The 15,200-nt window shown below is 34.4% G+C and overlaps 1 protein-coding gene across 2 annotated transcripts in view; it reads right to left on the bottom strand.

Annotated features, from left to right (window-relative positions):
- ncm (pre-mRNA-splicing factor nucampholin) overlaps window positions 1–15,200 on the bottom strand; it is a 34,097-nt gene that overhangs the window by 18,136 nt on the left and 761 nt on the right. For both annotated transcript variants that reach the window (XM_083139049.1, XM_083139050.1), the window contains exons 2-7: window positions 13,230–14,173; window positions 5,119–5,341; window positions 4,602–4,730; window positions 2,745–2,933; window positions 2,089–2,242; window positions 695–838 (exon numbers count right to left, since the gene is read on the bottom strand). In XM_083139049.1, the coding sequence (XP_082995175.1) occupies window positions 695–838; window positions 2,089–2,242; window positions 2,745–2,933; window positions 4,602–4,730; window positions 5,119–5,341; window positions 13,230–14,173 (1,783 nt within the window). The remainder of the gene's footprint in view (window positions 1–694; window positions 839–2,088; window positions 2,243–2,744; window positions 2,934–4,601; window positions 4,731–5,118; window positions 5,342–13,229; window positions 14,174–15,200) is intronic.

Below are 15,200 nucleotides of genomic sequence, written 5' to 3'. Positions count from 1 at the left end.
TATTTTACGTATGGTCAGTTCTACTGCAAACCTATTCTTTGAAATGAGGAACAGCTTATTTTAAGTTACGGAAGATGCTACTAACTGCTCGCTTACCATATAAGGCGATATGTGGGGTGTCAAATCCAAAAATAGCGTTTTGCGTAAAAATGGTATGTGATGGAATGCTTTTACTATTTTTCCCGTAATCAGCGCGAAAAAATACATAGGACTCAGCCATTCAAGTTGAAACAATTTCTTCATCGCAGACCTGTTATTTTTTTTCTTTTAAATGCATGTAAGAATTTTTAAAAAAGTATCTTACAGATCTACTTCAGACCTTCAACAGTAATTCTCTTCCTGATGATACAAAGCAGATTTTTTGGGAAATGCTGAAAAATATACTTCCAGAGCAATAAGCTATTTTGACAGGGGGCAGGAAATATTAGTTAGCAAGATTTAAAAGTACAAAATATAAATAAAAATAAATTTCATAAAATGACAAACATATTTTATAACAAGTATAATTTTAGATTTTAAAGCAGAAAACTGATGCAAAGTAGGAAAGTATTGTAATTTGAACTGACAGTCTGTGAAAAAGAAAATGGAAATTATGTTCATTACCACACCAGCACAATGGAACACACACACTGTAAACACAATAGAACATTCCAGAAATAACTGAAAATAATAAATTAAAAAATAGTAAACTTACCATTTTCACTTTCTGATTCACTTTCCTCCGATTCTGATCCAGAACCACTTCCACTCTCACTCGAACTTTCATCAAGAATGCCTTTACGTAATTCTTTGTACTTTTCTTCACTTGCCTCATACTCAGGGTCATGTTTGAATACATCTACAAGAAGGGAGAAGATTTATTTATCTTAAAACAGAACACTAGATAGAACTGCATTTGCTCTAGCTTGAAAACAAAAGCAAAACAACAACAAAACTTATAGCCTGTGATAGAACATCCTGGTTTAGTTGCCTATGATGACTGAAACAGCTAAATACACAAGTTTTTACACAGGGTGGGTCAAAAGTAGGAACTCAGTACATAGTATATTTATGATGGGATAATTTATACCTACTTTTGATCCACCCTGTATATAATAAATAATTAAGAAAAGAAGTGATTATAATAGATAAACATTTGAAGACACATGAAAAAAAAATTCAAATATATTTATATACCCAGTGGAACCCCTTATTTTACATTTTGCTGGGAACCAGGCTCAATCAACTTAAAATGCAGTAAAATGTAAATACTGGGAAAATTTTATGATATGACATTTCGTAATGCCACATAAAATTTTCCCAATATTTATATTTTACTGCATTTTAAGGTGCTTCACTGTACTATATACATTATTGTAAAAAAATATACAGCAGGTACTAAAAAAACTTCAATTGGTAATCAGTTGTTCCTACTGAACATCAATTGTACAGTCAAGTGAAAAATTGGCATCATTGTGAGTTTTGGTTTTAAGTCCAGTTTGTGCAGAGAAAGGGTTATCATGACTAGACTTGCAGTTTAAAGTGGGATCTGAACCACCATGTACCTCTACCGGAAGGCAATGACTTTACACGATGCCATCTTTGAGGCCCAAATTGCCATTGTTATCAAAGCATTAAAATACACTTAAAATTCACTAATTTAAATTTATTTTTAGCAGGTAAGCCATGTAATGGTAAAAAACAAGAGATAAAATACAATGTAGTCATAAATAAAGTGTAAGTTACAGGCATTTCGGCAAGTTTTTCAAGAAGTCAACCCTAACTACATCAAAATTTCTCACGATTACAAATACCACAAATTATACCAAAAAAATAAATAAATACTATCTACCTCATGATATTAATGTATGCATACAGAAGTAATAAAACGGTGCACATATACATAATGACATTTTATTCAATTTCATTCTGGCCTCTCCAATGGTGAGGTAGTAACACTGTAATCAACCAGGTCGCAGTTCGATCCCTACTGGAGATGCATAGAAGTTTATAGGTTCCATTTTAAACTGTCGGGCCAGCCTTGATTAGGTGGACTTGAACAATGTGATTTCGATTTAACTAACAATAGATTACACAAGAGTGACTTACTCAGTAGATCCTCTGTGTTTGTAGCCTCTTCGAGCGTGATAAGGTGAGTGAACTGGTCTTGTTCTTCTACTAGATCAAGCTCCTCTACTACAGCCGGGTGATCTTTGAAATGATCTTTACGTATTTGGAACATCACCTCAATCATATATTGCACCTGAAAAACAATTCAAATGCCACCAGTAAGCAAATTTTTTTATCAACGGCAATTTATCCTGAAAAAAAATTTAAACATCTTTTCCAGAAATCATAAAATCATAACAAAAATATAATTTTAGACAAAACTTTGCAATTGCTCCAATGGATTAGTGGTAAATAGTAAGGATGAGCGGAACTGAAATATTTCAGTCAAATTTTAAAACCATGACATTTGGGATGGAAAATGTTTACACTGAAAAATCTTGTTTTCTCTGGATATGTAAAATTCAATTTCCGAGAAAGTCTAACCTTCATAGTGCATAAACAATAAGCATATTAAATTTACATGTCCATTCAAAATTTCCCAATGGTTTGGAATCAGCAAAAATGGACAGTAATTTCCTGAAATATTTTTTCTAATTCTGGCACAGATATTTCCGTATCCCGCACATTCCCAGGAACCAGTAAGAATATCAACACTGATACTGGACCAACTCTGTAAAAATCTATTAAGTACTTACTCTTCTGTCTACTTTTGATTCATGAAGAACATGTCGGAGAGTCTCAAATATAGCATTGATTCCCCTCATGGACACTTCTTGAAGCTTCATTCCACTCTCCTTCAAAAATGCAATGGCCAGCTCCACAGAATCGTCCGTTGGCTTCTCTAAGAGTAGTGTCAAAATTTCCAATGCTACGATTTCATGTGCCTGTAAACAGATACACAGGTAAAAATCAACATTTAATTATGTTTACACAATATTAGTGAACAGGTACATACAAATTTATAAACAATTTGGTACTAGGTCTACCGTGCTGCACGATACATACCATAATCCAAGATATTGCTAATTCATTGGCTATTCATTTATAAACAAGATGATTAAAAGATGATAAAAGAGATGAATAATATTTAAGAGATTCTTTGATAAAATATGTACAGTGTAGAATGTAGCTGCAAAAGCAAATACATGAGACAAACTACATGCCCTGTACAAGAAAGAATTCTGAATGTACCAAAAAGTAAACAAAGGTTTTGAAAGGAGGTACCATAAAAGAAAAAAAATGTATTTCTTCACCTGAAAAAGTGAAATTGATTACAAGTGCTAATAATTATAAAAAGAAATAAATGTAAAAGAAGGCATTGGAATTATACAACGAAAAATAATTTAAATGAAAATAAATTTGGAAACCTTTATTTCTCATGGGTACAAAAAAGCTAGCAAGACCAGTGATAATGATAGAAACAGAAAGACTTAGCAACTATTAGATTATTGGTTTTGTCAAACGTGAACAATTATCTCAAAACTGATTCAACCAACTATGAAATCCCAAATACAACTCCATTGAGTTTAACGATGCAAATGAGAAGTCTGTGAAACATTACCTAGTAAAGTCTCAGATATACATCTCATCTTTTTATGACTTGGTGACATTCATACTGTTCACCATCAGCGCAGGCACTCACTGAGAGAGCAGGTTGTCAGATTTTTTAGACACATGAAATGGAATGCATACTCAACAAAACTTGAGAAATGAGTCAAGTGCTCTTTTTTATTAACATAACCCAATGCTTGGAAGCAATTGAAGGCTGCATAGAGCAAATACGAATATCTACATTGAGGAAATTATAGTGAGAGAAAAGTGGATTGGTAACTCAATTAGTTACAGCACAGGCATGTACCATAATGCCAGGGTCCAAGGTTCAAACTTGGTTATGCTACAACTTGCCACTAAGTATCAAACCTTATAAGTTATTAGTTAAAATTTGAAAATACAAATGTAAACCTAGAAAGAGAATCAATGAAGACTTGAGGACAATCATATACTTACAACTTATAGTTTTTCTTGATTAAGCATTTGATTAAAAAGAGAAGGGTTTTAAAAAGATTAACGGGAAACACAGAGTTGAATGTCTGGGAAGCTTCGTTCATTGCAGAAGAACACTGGAATAAATTAAATAATGAAAATGGTAACATAGATCCAGTATGGAGTTTTCTTTTTCACAAATGGAGTAAGCCACCATCTTTAAAATTTAATGTAACAGAAAACATCAAGAGACTTTGTGAAAACAATGATGAATTTGAATACCTGATGATATTTGGGATTCATAATTTAAAAAAATCTGAAATAAAAATAAAACACTGCTTTTTTCACAGTTAAGTTGCTATATTACAACAATGTAACATTGACAACATCCATTATATAACAGATTCTTTTTGTTTAAAAAATTACTAACCATTGTTATAACTGTATCTTTAGTCAAAATGAAAATAAATGTCTGATGAAAGGAGCGTGTGTTCTCCTGAAACGTCACAAAGAAAAAACTGTTTTCTTATGCTTGTAATAACCGTAAACTACAGGAAAATAATACTTACAACTTGCTGATTCACCAAGTGGGCTATGAATGTTGCTGCTGAAAGGCAGATATTCTTGTCATTGCGGCGAAATCCCCTCTTGAACTGTATTATTAATCTCCTTAGAAGCAGCTCTCCAATATTTGGAAACTGAAAGACAAAAAGAAATATTTTTCACAGTTGAATTCTGAATCATGTTAATGAAGACCATTTGAATGTTTGTATTTGGTTATTGAAAATTATTTATCTACTTGTTTTGGGATAAACACAACAATGAAATAGCCATGGCCTGGCCAGGGTGGTATGTTTGACCACAACAAGACCACACTATTGCCTTCTGAAAATCAAATTATGCCTTGTTATTTAAAAAAATAATGGTTTGGTTTGAATTTTCTAATTTGCATCTTAAATTTTAATACAATAATTTAAAAAAAGATACTACAGCATTTAAATGAAGAAAAAAATAGTCCTATTATCTAAAAAAAAAAAATGTTCAGATCAGATCAAATTTACAGAATTTTGGACATCACAGACTTACTTTTGTATTGATGATAGCCACTAAAGCTGCATACACATTAGTAAATGTAGGAGATGCTGCCTGGGCTTGTATTATGGACCTGCACAACAAGCCTCTTCCTCTCACAATGTTCTCCTTAAACAACTCTCTCACAATGATTGCAATGTTTGAAGTGTTTACTTTATTTATCAAGCCATGGATTGATTTCTTCAGGGCTTCCCAAGCTAATCTCTGATATGCGGGGCTGAGGAGTATAATGAAAACTGTAATTAGCACCTGTTAAACAAACTAACATTTCTCAGTATACTGTTGGTTGTATTAGGTTGTAACAAGAATAGAAAATCGCATGCAGTGTACTGTCTAAAAAAAATGGCATGGATACATACATTATACAAAATTCTGTGTCTGATACACAGTACATACATAGTGTTTAAAAAACTATTATATGTAGTCTTTAAAGTGACAAAAAGTTAGTTATAAATCCATTTTTTGCTCAGATTTAAGTAGGATCGAAACTACTGGAATCTAACTTGAGACAGTATTGGGGAGGCCCATCTTTAAAGTGGATAATTTTCCAGGATATATGTGTTATACTGTTGGTTATATTAGGTTTGCTTAACACACACACACACACATATAAAAGAAAACAAAAACTACTGGAATCTAGCTTGAGACAGTATTGGGGAGGCCCGTTTTTAAAGTGGATAATTTTCCAGGATATATGTGTTATACTGTTGGTTAACACACACACACACATATATAAAAGAAAACAATTCACTTACTCAAAATGCAAACAATAATTGACCACACTACATATTAAGGTTTCCCTAAATAGGGTTTGCCCTACTGCAAGTATGTATTGTACAAAATCTAGCCTTTGTCATCACCTGACATCCTCTAGTATTCCTGAATGAACACATTTATTATTGAATAGCAGAGCCAAATGGGAAATAAATATGCCCTAAAAGCAATTCATTTCATACATCTACAAGGAGTCAGGGTTGACATTTTGCCCAGGTTTTTTCAAAAATGGGTCTTTTCAGATAAAACCCAATTAAACCCGGGCAAAACTAAGTGTTATTGGGTTTTTTCATGTTATGATTATAAATATATATATATTAAAAATGAATACATTTGTCTCTAATAGTAATATATTGGAACATTCAATTTGTATTCTTTTAGTTCACTGAATCAACAACTATTTAATATTTTCTGTTAACATAGTTAAGAATTGACAATCAAGATCTCACATCTTGAAGTGAGTAAACTAAAAACATACATAACCCGTGCCGCAGACCATTGAGGGCCTAGGCCTACCTACCGACTGCAATTCCACCTGATCCTACTCAGAGGTGGGAGATCATACAACCAATTACGGGGTGACGTGTGGTCAGCACGATGAACCCCCAATCGTCGTCGTAGGTTTTCATGACCAGGCCGAAATCTCAGGAGACTCAAACCTGCATGCGTCCCATAGCCGGAGCCCAAAGCATGACCGCACAACCAAAGTGCGGAACAAATGATTAAATTATATAAAATACTATGTTCTGAAAAATTTGCCCAACAGTTTGATTCTACTCTTGCCGGATGGGGTAATAGTTATTATATCTATGATCAGTTCCCAGGGTTTCGCATTGCAATACTATACTAATACTTGATAGCTGTGGTGGTTTAGTCAACCACCGTGGAAGAGGGGTTAGCACAGCACGCTGCAAAGCCAGGGGTCCCGGGTTCGAATCCTGGTTCAGATGTGGATGTTTGTCCCAATGATAATACAGAGAAAATACAGAAAATAGAGAGAAAAGAGGGGATACTACTGCTTAGCAGTATTACTTTTATTACGTAAAAAAAAAGTAGACAGGCTGGCTGACTGCCATGCAGAAGACCCAGGTTCGAATCTTTGGGTGGGTGATCTAAGGTAGGAATTTTTCCGGTCTTGTCCCTGCATAAAGCAGATGTGGAACTCACCCAGCCTCAAACCAATGGGTTCTGGGGGAGAGGTGGGGGTAAAGGCAGCTGGAGTTTGGTTGTGATCACATCACCTTCAAAATGGCTGAGATCAAGAATATGTCGGGCCCTACCCCCATATCCCCTGAATGTGCCTTCATGGTGTGGTGATATATTAGGGTGGCCACTCCAGGTAAAAAAAAAAAAAAAAGTAAAGTGCTCCCATACTTGGCACCACGCCATGAAGGCATATAGGTAGAGGCATGCAAATTTTGTTTTTGCAGAAAACACAAAATATGAAATAACATGCTGTAATATTCATTTTTCAAGGTGTGAGATCCATTTTCCCTACTCTGTTTTGTCACGAAATAATGCGAAATGAACTGCAAAATGCGAAATATACTCTTAAACACGAAATTTACTGTTTATATACAGACGCGACACTTTCTGAAGTATCCTGCGAGTTATGCAATTCACGTAAAATTGATTAATTCTGCTGTAAATATTTCAGAAGCAAAAATGGACCCCTTTACACAGGAACAAACTTAATACTCTGGTAACTACATAAATGTGCTATTAGAAGGCATAAGTTTATTCTGTGTAGTAAGTGCAGTTTTTAAATCAAATTTAGGATTATATTCACATTTTTAAGACCAAAATGTCATTTTATATAGCACTTTTGATGTGATTATTCACCGCTATAACACCGAAATTTTATTTTATTTACCGCTTTTGAACCCGAAATTGACTGCTTTTGTATCGTAATTTTGCTTTTTTATTTACCAAAAATATGTGCCTCAACGTATAGGGGGTGTGGAGGTAACACCCACACTTTCTTATTCTGGTCGTGAGTGGGAGTGATGTGATCAGCATCACGTCCCTGACCACCTTTACCCCCCAGGGTTTCCCCCAGGTAGCCATGTCATTTGACACTGGGCAGGCGCCCGGCCCCCTTCCAACTTTTCTTAAAATTCAAATATAATTCCCAGTTTTCAAGGTGAACTTTCCAAAAATTGAAGGTCACCAGAAGATGTTTTCTCTTTTTCAACCTTACGTATTACCGCTTCTCACCACCCACACTAACAATATAAAGGGTCTGTGTGACTCCAATGTATCCAAAAATTCTAAATAAATTAAAATAAATGGCACATATGTATATTTCAAATATTAAATTTAAGGTGCGGAGTTTATATTTGGATTTCACATATTCAGACTCAAAATACATCTACAAACACAAGTTACTAATGTTACAAGATATACTAATGTACGAAAAATTGTTAATTGTATAAGAATTTTAAGCTGAAATTTACCTATTCAACTTCAGGATATATTATCTTGCAATAATCTTCCATCTATCAGATAGATTGTTCTACCAAGGACACTAAGAAAGTAAACGGATGAATTGAATTCAATTTTATTTTTCACATAGCTTTCTTTTCCTTCCTCGATAAAAATAAAATTGATCGGTGAAAAACTTGCCTCAGAGCATTTATAAATTCAATGTGATATGGTTTGATTGATTGAGTTGGTGTTTTAAGTCCACTTTATGCACAAAAAGGCTAATTCGGAGTGCAGCTTTAGTTAAAAGTGGGATCCGAACCGCTATGTGCCTCCACTGGTATCGCACCCGGGACCCCTTGATTAAAAGGTGACGATGCTACCACTGCACCATCGTGGATGCGTTCAGTGGGATATGGATTTAATAAATGTTGCAATTTTTCACGTCTATGTAGAAAAATTCACGAAGAATTCCCAGAGCCAATTATTCACACACAATTTCTAGAATTCAAGGAATTCCCGGAATACCTTTACCTACTATACAACATACGGTAGCTGCACACACACTTTTAAATCTGCTTCAATACAGTTTGTTCAGTTGTGTTTTCTCATTATTTCTGTGGATGTTTCAAGTTTAAATATCTCTCTGTGTATTAACCATGCCAAAATTATAAGGCTAACATATTTAATTGTCTTGGCTGATTTCATCCAAATGGAATCCGTATCCATCCTCCAAAATATCTGGTTGCTATGAAACTAAGTTCCCATGGACAAAACATTAGTGGCCCCCATTTGGATCCCAACATACATATGCACTATATAACTAACTAACTAACCCTTCTTAAACCCGAAGGTTCATGGCTGCAGCAACACAGGCCTTCCATCTGTCCCTATCTTGAGCACGATCTATATACTCTTTTCCATCCCTACCGATTTCCTTTAAATCCATCTCAACTTTGTCCCTCCATCTTCGTCTTGGCCTTCCTACAGGTCTCTTACCATCAGGTTTCCCAACAACAATCCTGTAAACTCCTCTTTCCTCTCCCATTCGTGTCACATGGCCTGCCCACCTAAGTCTTCTTGATTTCATTATTCTAATAATATCAGGACATGAATACAAATTATGTAGTTCTAAATTATGTAACCTTCTCCACTCACCTGTCTCCTCATCCCTTTTAGGCCCAAATATTTTCCTAAGAACCTTATTTTCAAATACTCTCAATTTATGTTCCTCTTTCAATGTAAGGGACCAAGTTTCACACCCATATAATACTCAGGCAAAATTACTGTTTTGTATATTTTAACTTTTAGTTTCTTAGATATTAAACGAGAAGACAAAAGTTTATGAAGAGAGAAGTAACATGCATTTCCTGAATTAAGCCTACTTTTTATTTCCTCTTTAATATAATTTTCATTTGTTAATATTACTCCTTTTGTTAATATTACTCCTAAGTATTTGAATTTGGAAGCTGGTTCAAACGAGTTATCAATAATTAGATTTTGATTATTACCTAACACTTGGTTTCGGCCTGTAAGCATATATTTAGTTTTCTCTTTGTTAACTTCCAAACCTATCTCTTTAGCAGTTTTGAAAAATATTTTAGCATTATTCTTAATTGTATTTATATCATCCCCTAATAAGTCTACATCATCTGCATATGCTAACAACTGAGTCATACCATTTAATTTTAGTCCTTCATTAATTTATTTTACCTTCCTAACAGCATATTCTAAGGCAAAATTAAAGAGCAATGGAGATAATGCATCTCCTTGTTTTAACCCATCATGAATTGTAAATTTGTCAGACATATTAATACCCACACGAATTTTACTTTCTGTTTCACTGGTGCATATTTTTATCATACTAACAAGCTTCTTAGGTATTCCAAACTCGACTAATATATTATATAATTTCTCTCTTTTGACCGAATCATATGCTTTTTTGAAATCAATGAATAGATGATAGACATTTTGATTATATTCCCACTTTTTTTCAAGTGTCTGTCTAATGTGAAAAATTTGATCTGTAACGTTTAAATCCACATTGATAATCACCTATAATTTCATTAGCATATGGGGTAAGTCTTGTTAAAAGAATGTTAGATAATATTTTATATGTTGTTGAGAGTAGAGAAATTCCACGGTAATTATTGCAGTTCATTTTATCACCTTTTTAAACACAGGAACAATTATGGATTCTTTCCACTGTTGAGGGATTTCTTCTTCATTCCATATTAAAGATATTAATTTATGAATTTCACATATTAATGAATTTCCACCATATTTAATTAACTCAGCTAGTATTAAATCAATGCCAGGTGCTTTGTTATTCTTTAGCCTTTTAATAGCACCTTTAACTTCAGTCAAGTTAGGTTCTGGAACTAAAGGTTCTGCTGTGTGTACTTCATTTATGTATGTATGTACAACATATGCACTATATTGTTAAAAAAATTATTTGTCAAGGCATAGCTTAAGAAATGCCCTAAATTTAAGTATCTTTTCTTAATGTCCAAAAATGTAGTTTAGGCAGATAGTTGAAAGTGGCATCAGAATTTGGAGATACCTCAGAATATGAAAAATCAATTTTTCATCCATCATCAACAACTGCAAATGCAAAATAAAATCACTCCCTGGGTGTATCTATTTCCAACATGAATTTCAGATTAAAAACTCTACAATTGCTAAAGACATCGTGGTCTCAAAATTGGTGACCCTTCCGAAACCACACACTATATAACACGTTTTTTTATTAAAAACTTCAAGCTCAAGTAATGTCCTAACGTAGCTGAGACTTGGTTTTCTTAATCTATGAAAATCTGACCTCAAATACTTGCATAACTTAAAGCTCTCGCAAGGCATGTAAATCAGTCTGTTGTCCACCATTTTTAAACATGGTGACAAATTTTTCTCATATACAATAATGCAACATGAGGAAAATCAGTTTTTCATTCACCATCTTGAAACACATTGTTCAATTTCACTCATATGTAATACCATTGCAGTCTGTCAAGTTTTCTAGTTGCAGAAACATGTTATCATGGTCACTCAATAGATAGTTTTTCTTGTATGTACGCATTGGAGAATTATTTTCCTGTAGTTTACGGTTATTACAAGCATAAGAAAACAGTTTTTCGTTGTGACGTTTCAGGAGAACACACACTCCCTTCATCAGACATTTATTTTCATTTTTTTTTCACTCAATAGATGGCTTGTCTTTCTTTGCCCATCCACCCCACCCATGCTCCTCCTAAATCGTGCATTATGTTTCGATAATTTTATTGTGAATCTACAGTGCAAGTAATGTCACCCCACATCCCCTATAATAAAGATAAAAAGAAATCGTGGTAGATTATGAGTGTGCTAGACTTCTTGGGCATAGAGCTCCTAACCACAAATGACATTTATCCTACATGGGCAAGCAACCCAATACGTTCAATCAATGCACTGAACTGGAGGGAGGGAGGGGTCACTGTCTCAGTGGAAGGCATTGGAAAGATAACAGAACATTTGCACACATACTAAATTTTGAGAAATGAAATGAATCATTTGAAAAGTGTTTGGTTGAATTATACCACAATTAACATTATTCTACTTGGTAAATGTTTACTATCCTTCGGACACCTATAACTTCTGAGTTTCGTCAATTTTTGACACTTGTACTTACCTATCTGCTTCGCGGATCATTTTTTAACGTGTATTCACGTTTTTTTGATCTTTTTTTTTTTTAAAAAAAAGTGTTTTTGTAACTGAAGAACGTACGTTTCCGCAAATGGTTTGTGGGGCTATGTGTCAATGGTTCGTGGGGCTATGCGAGAATGGTGTGTGTGGCTATGCGAGAATGGTGTGTGGGGCTACGCATATTTTTTTCGAAACCAATTTTTAACTATTGTAACCTATACGTGACCCTACCTAACCTAACCTTACCAGAAATGGTTCGTGGGGCTATGTATGAATGGTTCGTGGGGCTATGCGTCAATGGTTGAATTTCCGCTATGAAACATTCACACAAAACACCTTCCAGATGTTAGACAATACTACAGGAACGTATTACGGTAAGTAGTTTCTTCTGTAGAAATGAAGAAATCTGTCCGAAGGATAGTAAACTAGTACCTTCTACTTTCACGACATTTCAATAACATGCACTCAATTCTTAGTTGTAATGTTTTATTCATGGAAAAAATTATTGTAAAAGTTGATCGTCACAGATGAAACTAAGTGGCTTGCGCACATATGGAAGTGACTGATATCTAAGTGCTACCACATTTCAAAATTATAAGCTTTGTTCGTTCAATGTTTTATCTCAATATTTCAGACAATCTTAATTTTTGTTTCTTGGATATAAGTTCATATTATTTCTGTTAAAAGTCTATTTCTAACATGATTTGAGAAAAATATCCTGAAAAAAACCACTGTGACTTGTACCACATTAATTATTTTGAGTATTATAAGCTTGGCTAAGCTTTTATTTTACAAGTTTTCTCAAAATGTTGACAATTCTAGAACCTTACAATTATATAAAGCAATAATTTACAACATTTTCTGAAAAACCCACATTTTGAGTGGGTATTTTGGTGGGTTTTTCTGGGTATCAACATCGGTTTGGAACAAGGTCTATCTTCAAAGTACACAAATCATTAAATCATGTATCAAGTAATCATTTGCTGTCCTTGTTACATCAGAAAAAGCAACGTAAAACCACAAAATATGATACATGGGGGAAAAAATTGGATGCAAGCTCCAAAATTTATTATCTTATGCACATATTACACCTTGACTTGAACCCGATAAATTAGTGGGAAAAAAAATGTTCCAGTAAATCTAAAATATTCTGAATAATTAAACATGCATATATTCCTAGGGACATATAAATGTTATAAACATGTGTAATGATATGCACTGCAACTAACCTGGACTTATCCGTTATTTGTTGCTGCATCATTTTAAGTCTTGCTGGTGGAATATACGCTCCTCCTGTTTTAGTCGTCAACATTTCCAAAGCAGATTTATCCTGCCTCTTTGGAACAGTGTCAGATGAAGTTTCTTGAGGCGGCATGTCAGTATTTAACGAACTTGTCTTGGGTTCACCTTCATTTTCCCTCCTCTGCTTCTTCGCTTGACTTGACCTCTCGTCACTTTCCTCCACTCTTCTTTTAGATCTGCTTCTAACATTTTCCTTATCCTCAGCACTGTTCCTTCTCTCACGTTCACTCACAGCAGAATCTCTATCAAAATGATCTTTCCTACTACGACTACCACTACTGCTTCTGTGCGCACTACTCACAGAGTGATGTTCCGAATCATCATTATAGCTAGTTCTCAACTTATCCGAATACTTGTTCCAATATGTGTCACTATTTTCCCTAACTCTTGGTTCAGAATCATTCCTCCAATATCTTGAATCTGAACTTCTCTCTCGTCTACTGTCGAAGTTTTTATCCCTACGGTCTCGACTCTCTTCGTCCCTAGATCTTCTGTATCTTTCACTGTCACGTACTTCTTCATCATGATATTCCTTTGATTTGTTTTTTCTACGTTCTACACTTTCATCATCACTGTAGGCATGATCAGAATATTGCTTTGATTTGTGTTTTCTATGTTCTATACTTTCATCATCACTACTGGCATCTTTTCTTGATTTCCTATGTTCCCTTGAAGATATATCCTTGTCACTTCTTTTATGTTTACTACTTCGGTGAGAAGAATGTTTATCTTTGACACGTTCTGGAGAAAAATCTTGGCTTTCTCTCCTGCTGTAGTTTGACTCACGTCTCTTTGTGTTACTTTTGTGTTCCTCGGAGTCCTCATCCCTTCTGTGACTCTTGCTCCCCATCCTCTCTGTATATGAACTAACCTGAAATTTTAAATTCTCATATCAGCATTTGAACATGGGTAACTTTAGTTCTCAAGTATGTTAGATTAAAAAAAAAATCAATGAAATGAATGAAATACAGGAAACATCCTCACAACAATATTAAAAAAAAAAGTTATGCAAGTAGAGGATACAGCGGTAAATATGCGATATCGCCCGGACGGATTTCTTCAAATTTACAAGAGAAAGTACCTACTGAAATGAGTTTCTCTAGCATTCTGGACGTTCTTGGAGGTATTTTCTTTCACGGGAAACTAAAAACTTCGTATTTGAATGCTGCCGAACAAGAATTAATCACTTTTTACGCCATATTATGCCGTTGTTTCCATTGTGTGCGTGCAGATTACGAGAATTTTGTTTTCTTTTTTTTTAACTATGCTTACCTAACCTAACCCAACCTAACCTTGCCAGAAATGGTTTTTGGGGCTATCCGTCAGTGGTTTGTGATGACATAATGAACACAAAAGTAGGTATTTTTTGGTTAAGAAGGTTGAAACACTGCATACCCACTCCAAAACACAAGCACGGCACAATGAAACATGATGAGTGCATGCAATATTGTCTGTAACCCAAGCAGAAAAAGGAAGACAAATAATCACTCGTAATATGAAAAGTTGACACTATTTTATGGAAAAAGGCATAACTTCACCTTAAAGAATGTTCCGCAATGCAGAAAAGGTAAGTACCAGTGGTAAAATTAAGGAAATAAATGAGTTAAAGGTGTCCGAGCGTTATCGCATATTTACCGATAGAGCATTACTACTTCGCTAAGCAGTAAAGTATTATTTTGATGTATACATTAATAAAATCTAATAATTTGCACAATGTGTAGCGTAAGTTCTGCTCGATTAATTTAAAAACTAATCATGGTGTAACGGTTCCGATTGTTTTATGATTTCTCCTAGCACAAAGACCATTATCGTAGAACTTTGGAAATCATTGTCACACGAAATGTGAACCTTCCTTAAAGTAATGAGCACTGTTTGGACTCGGTAAAAGGTTATTTATG

Source organism: Lepisma saccharinum, chromosome 17 (genome assembly GCF_977018435.1).
Source record: "Lepisma saccharinum chromosome 17, izLepSacc3.1, whole genome shotgun sequence".
NCBI classification, from domain to species: Eukaryota; Metazoa; Arthropoda; class Insecta; order Zygentoma; family Lepismatidae; genus Lepisma; species Lepisma saccharinum.
This window is presented reverse-complemented; position numbering and strand designations above follow the sequence as displayed.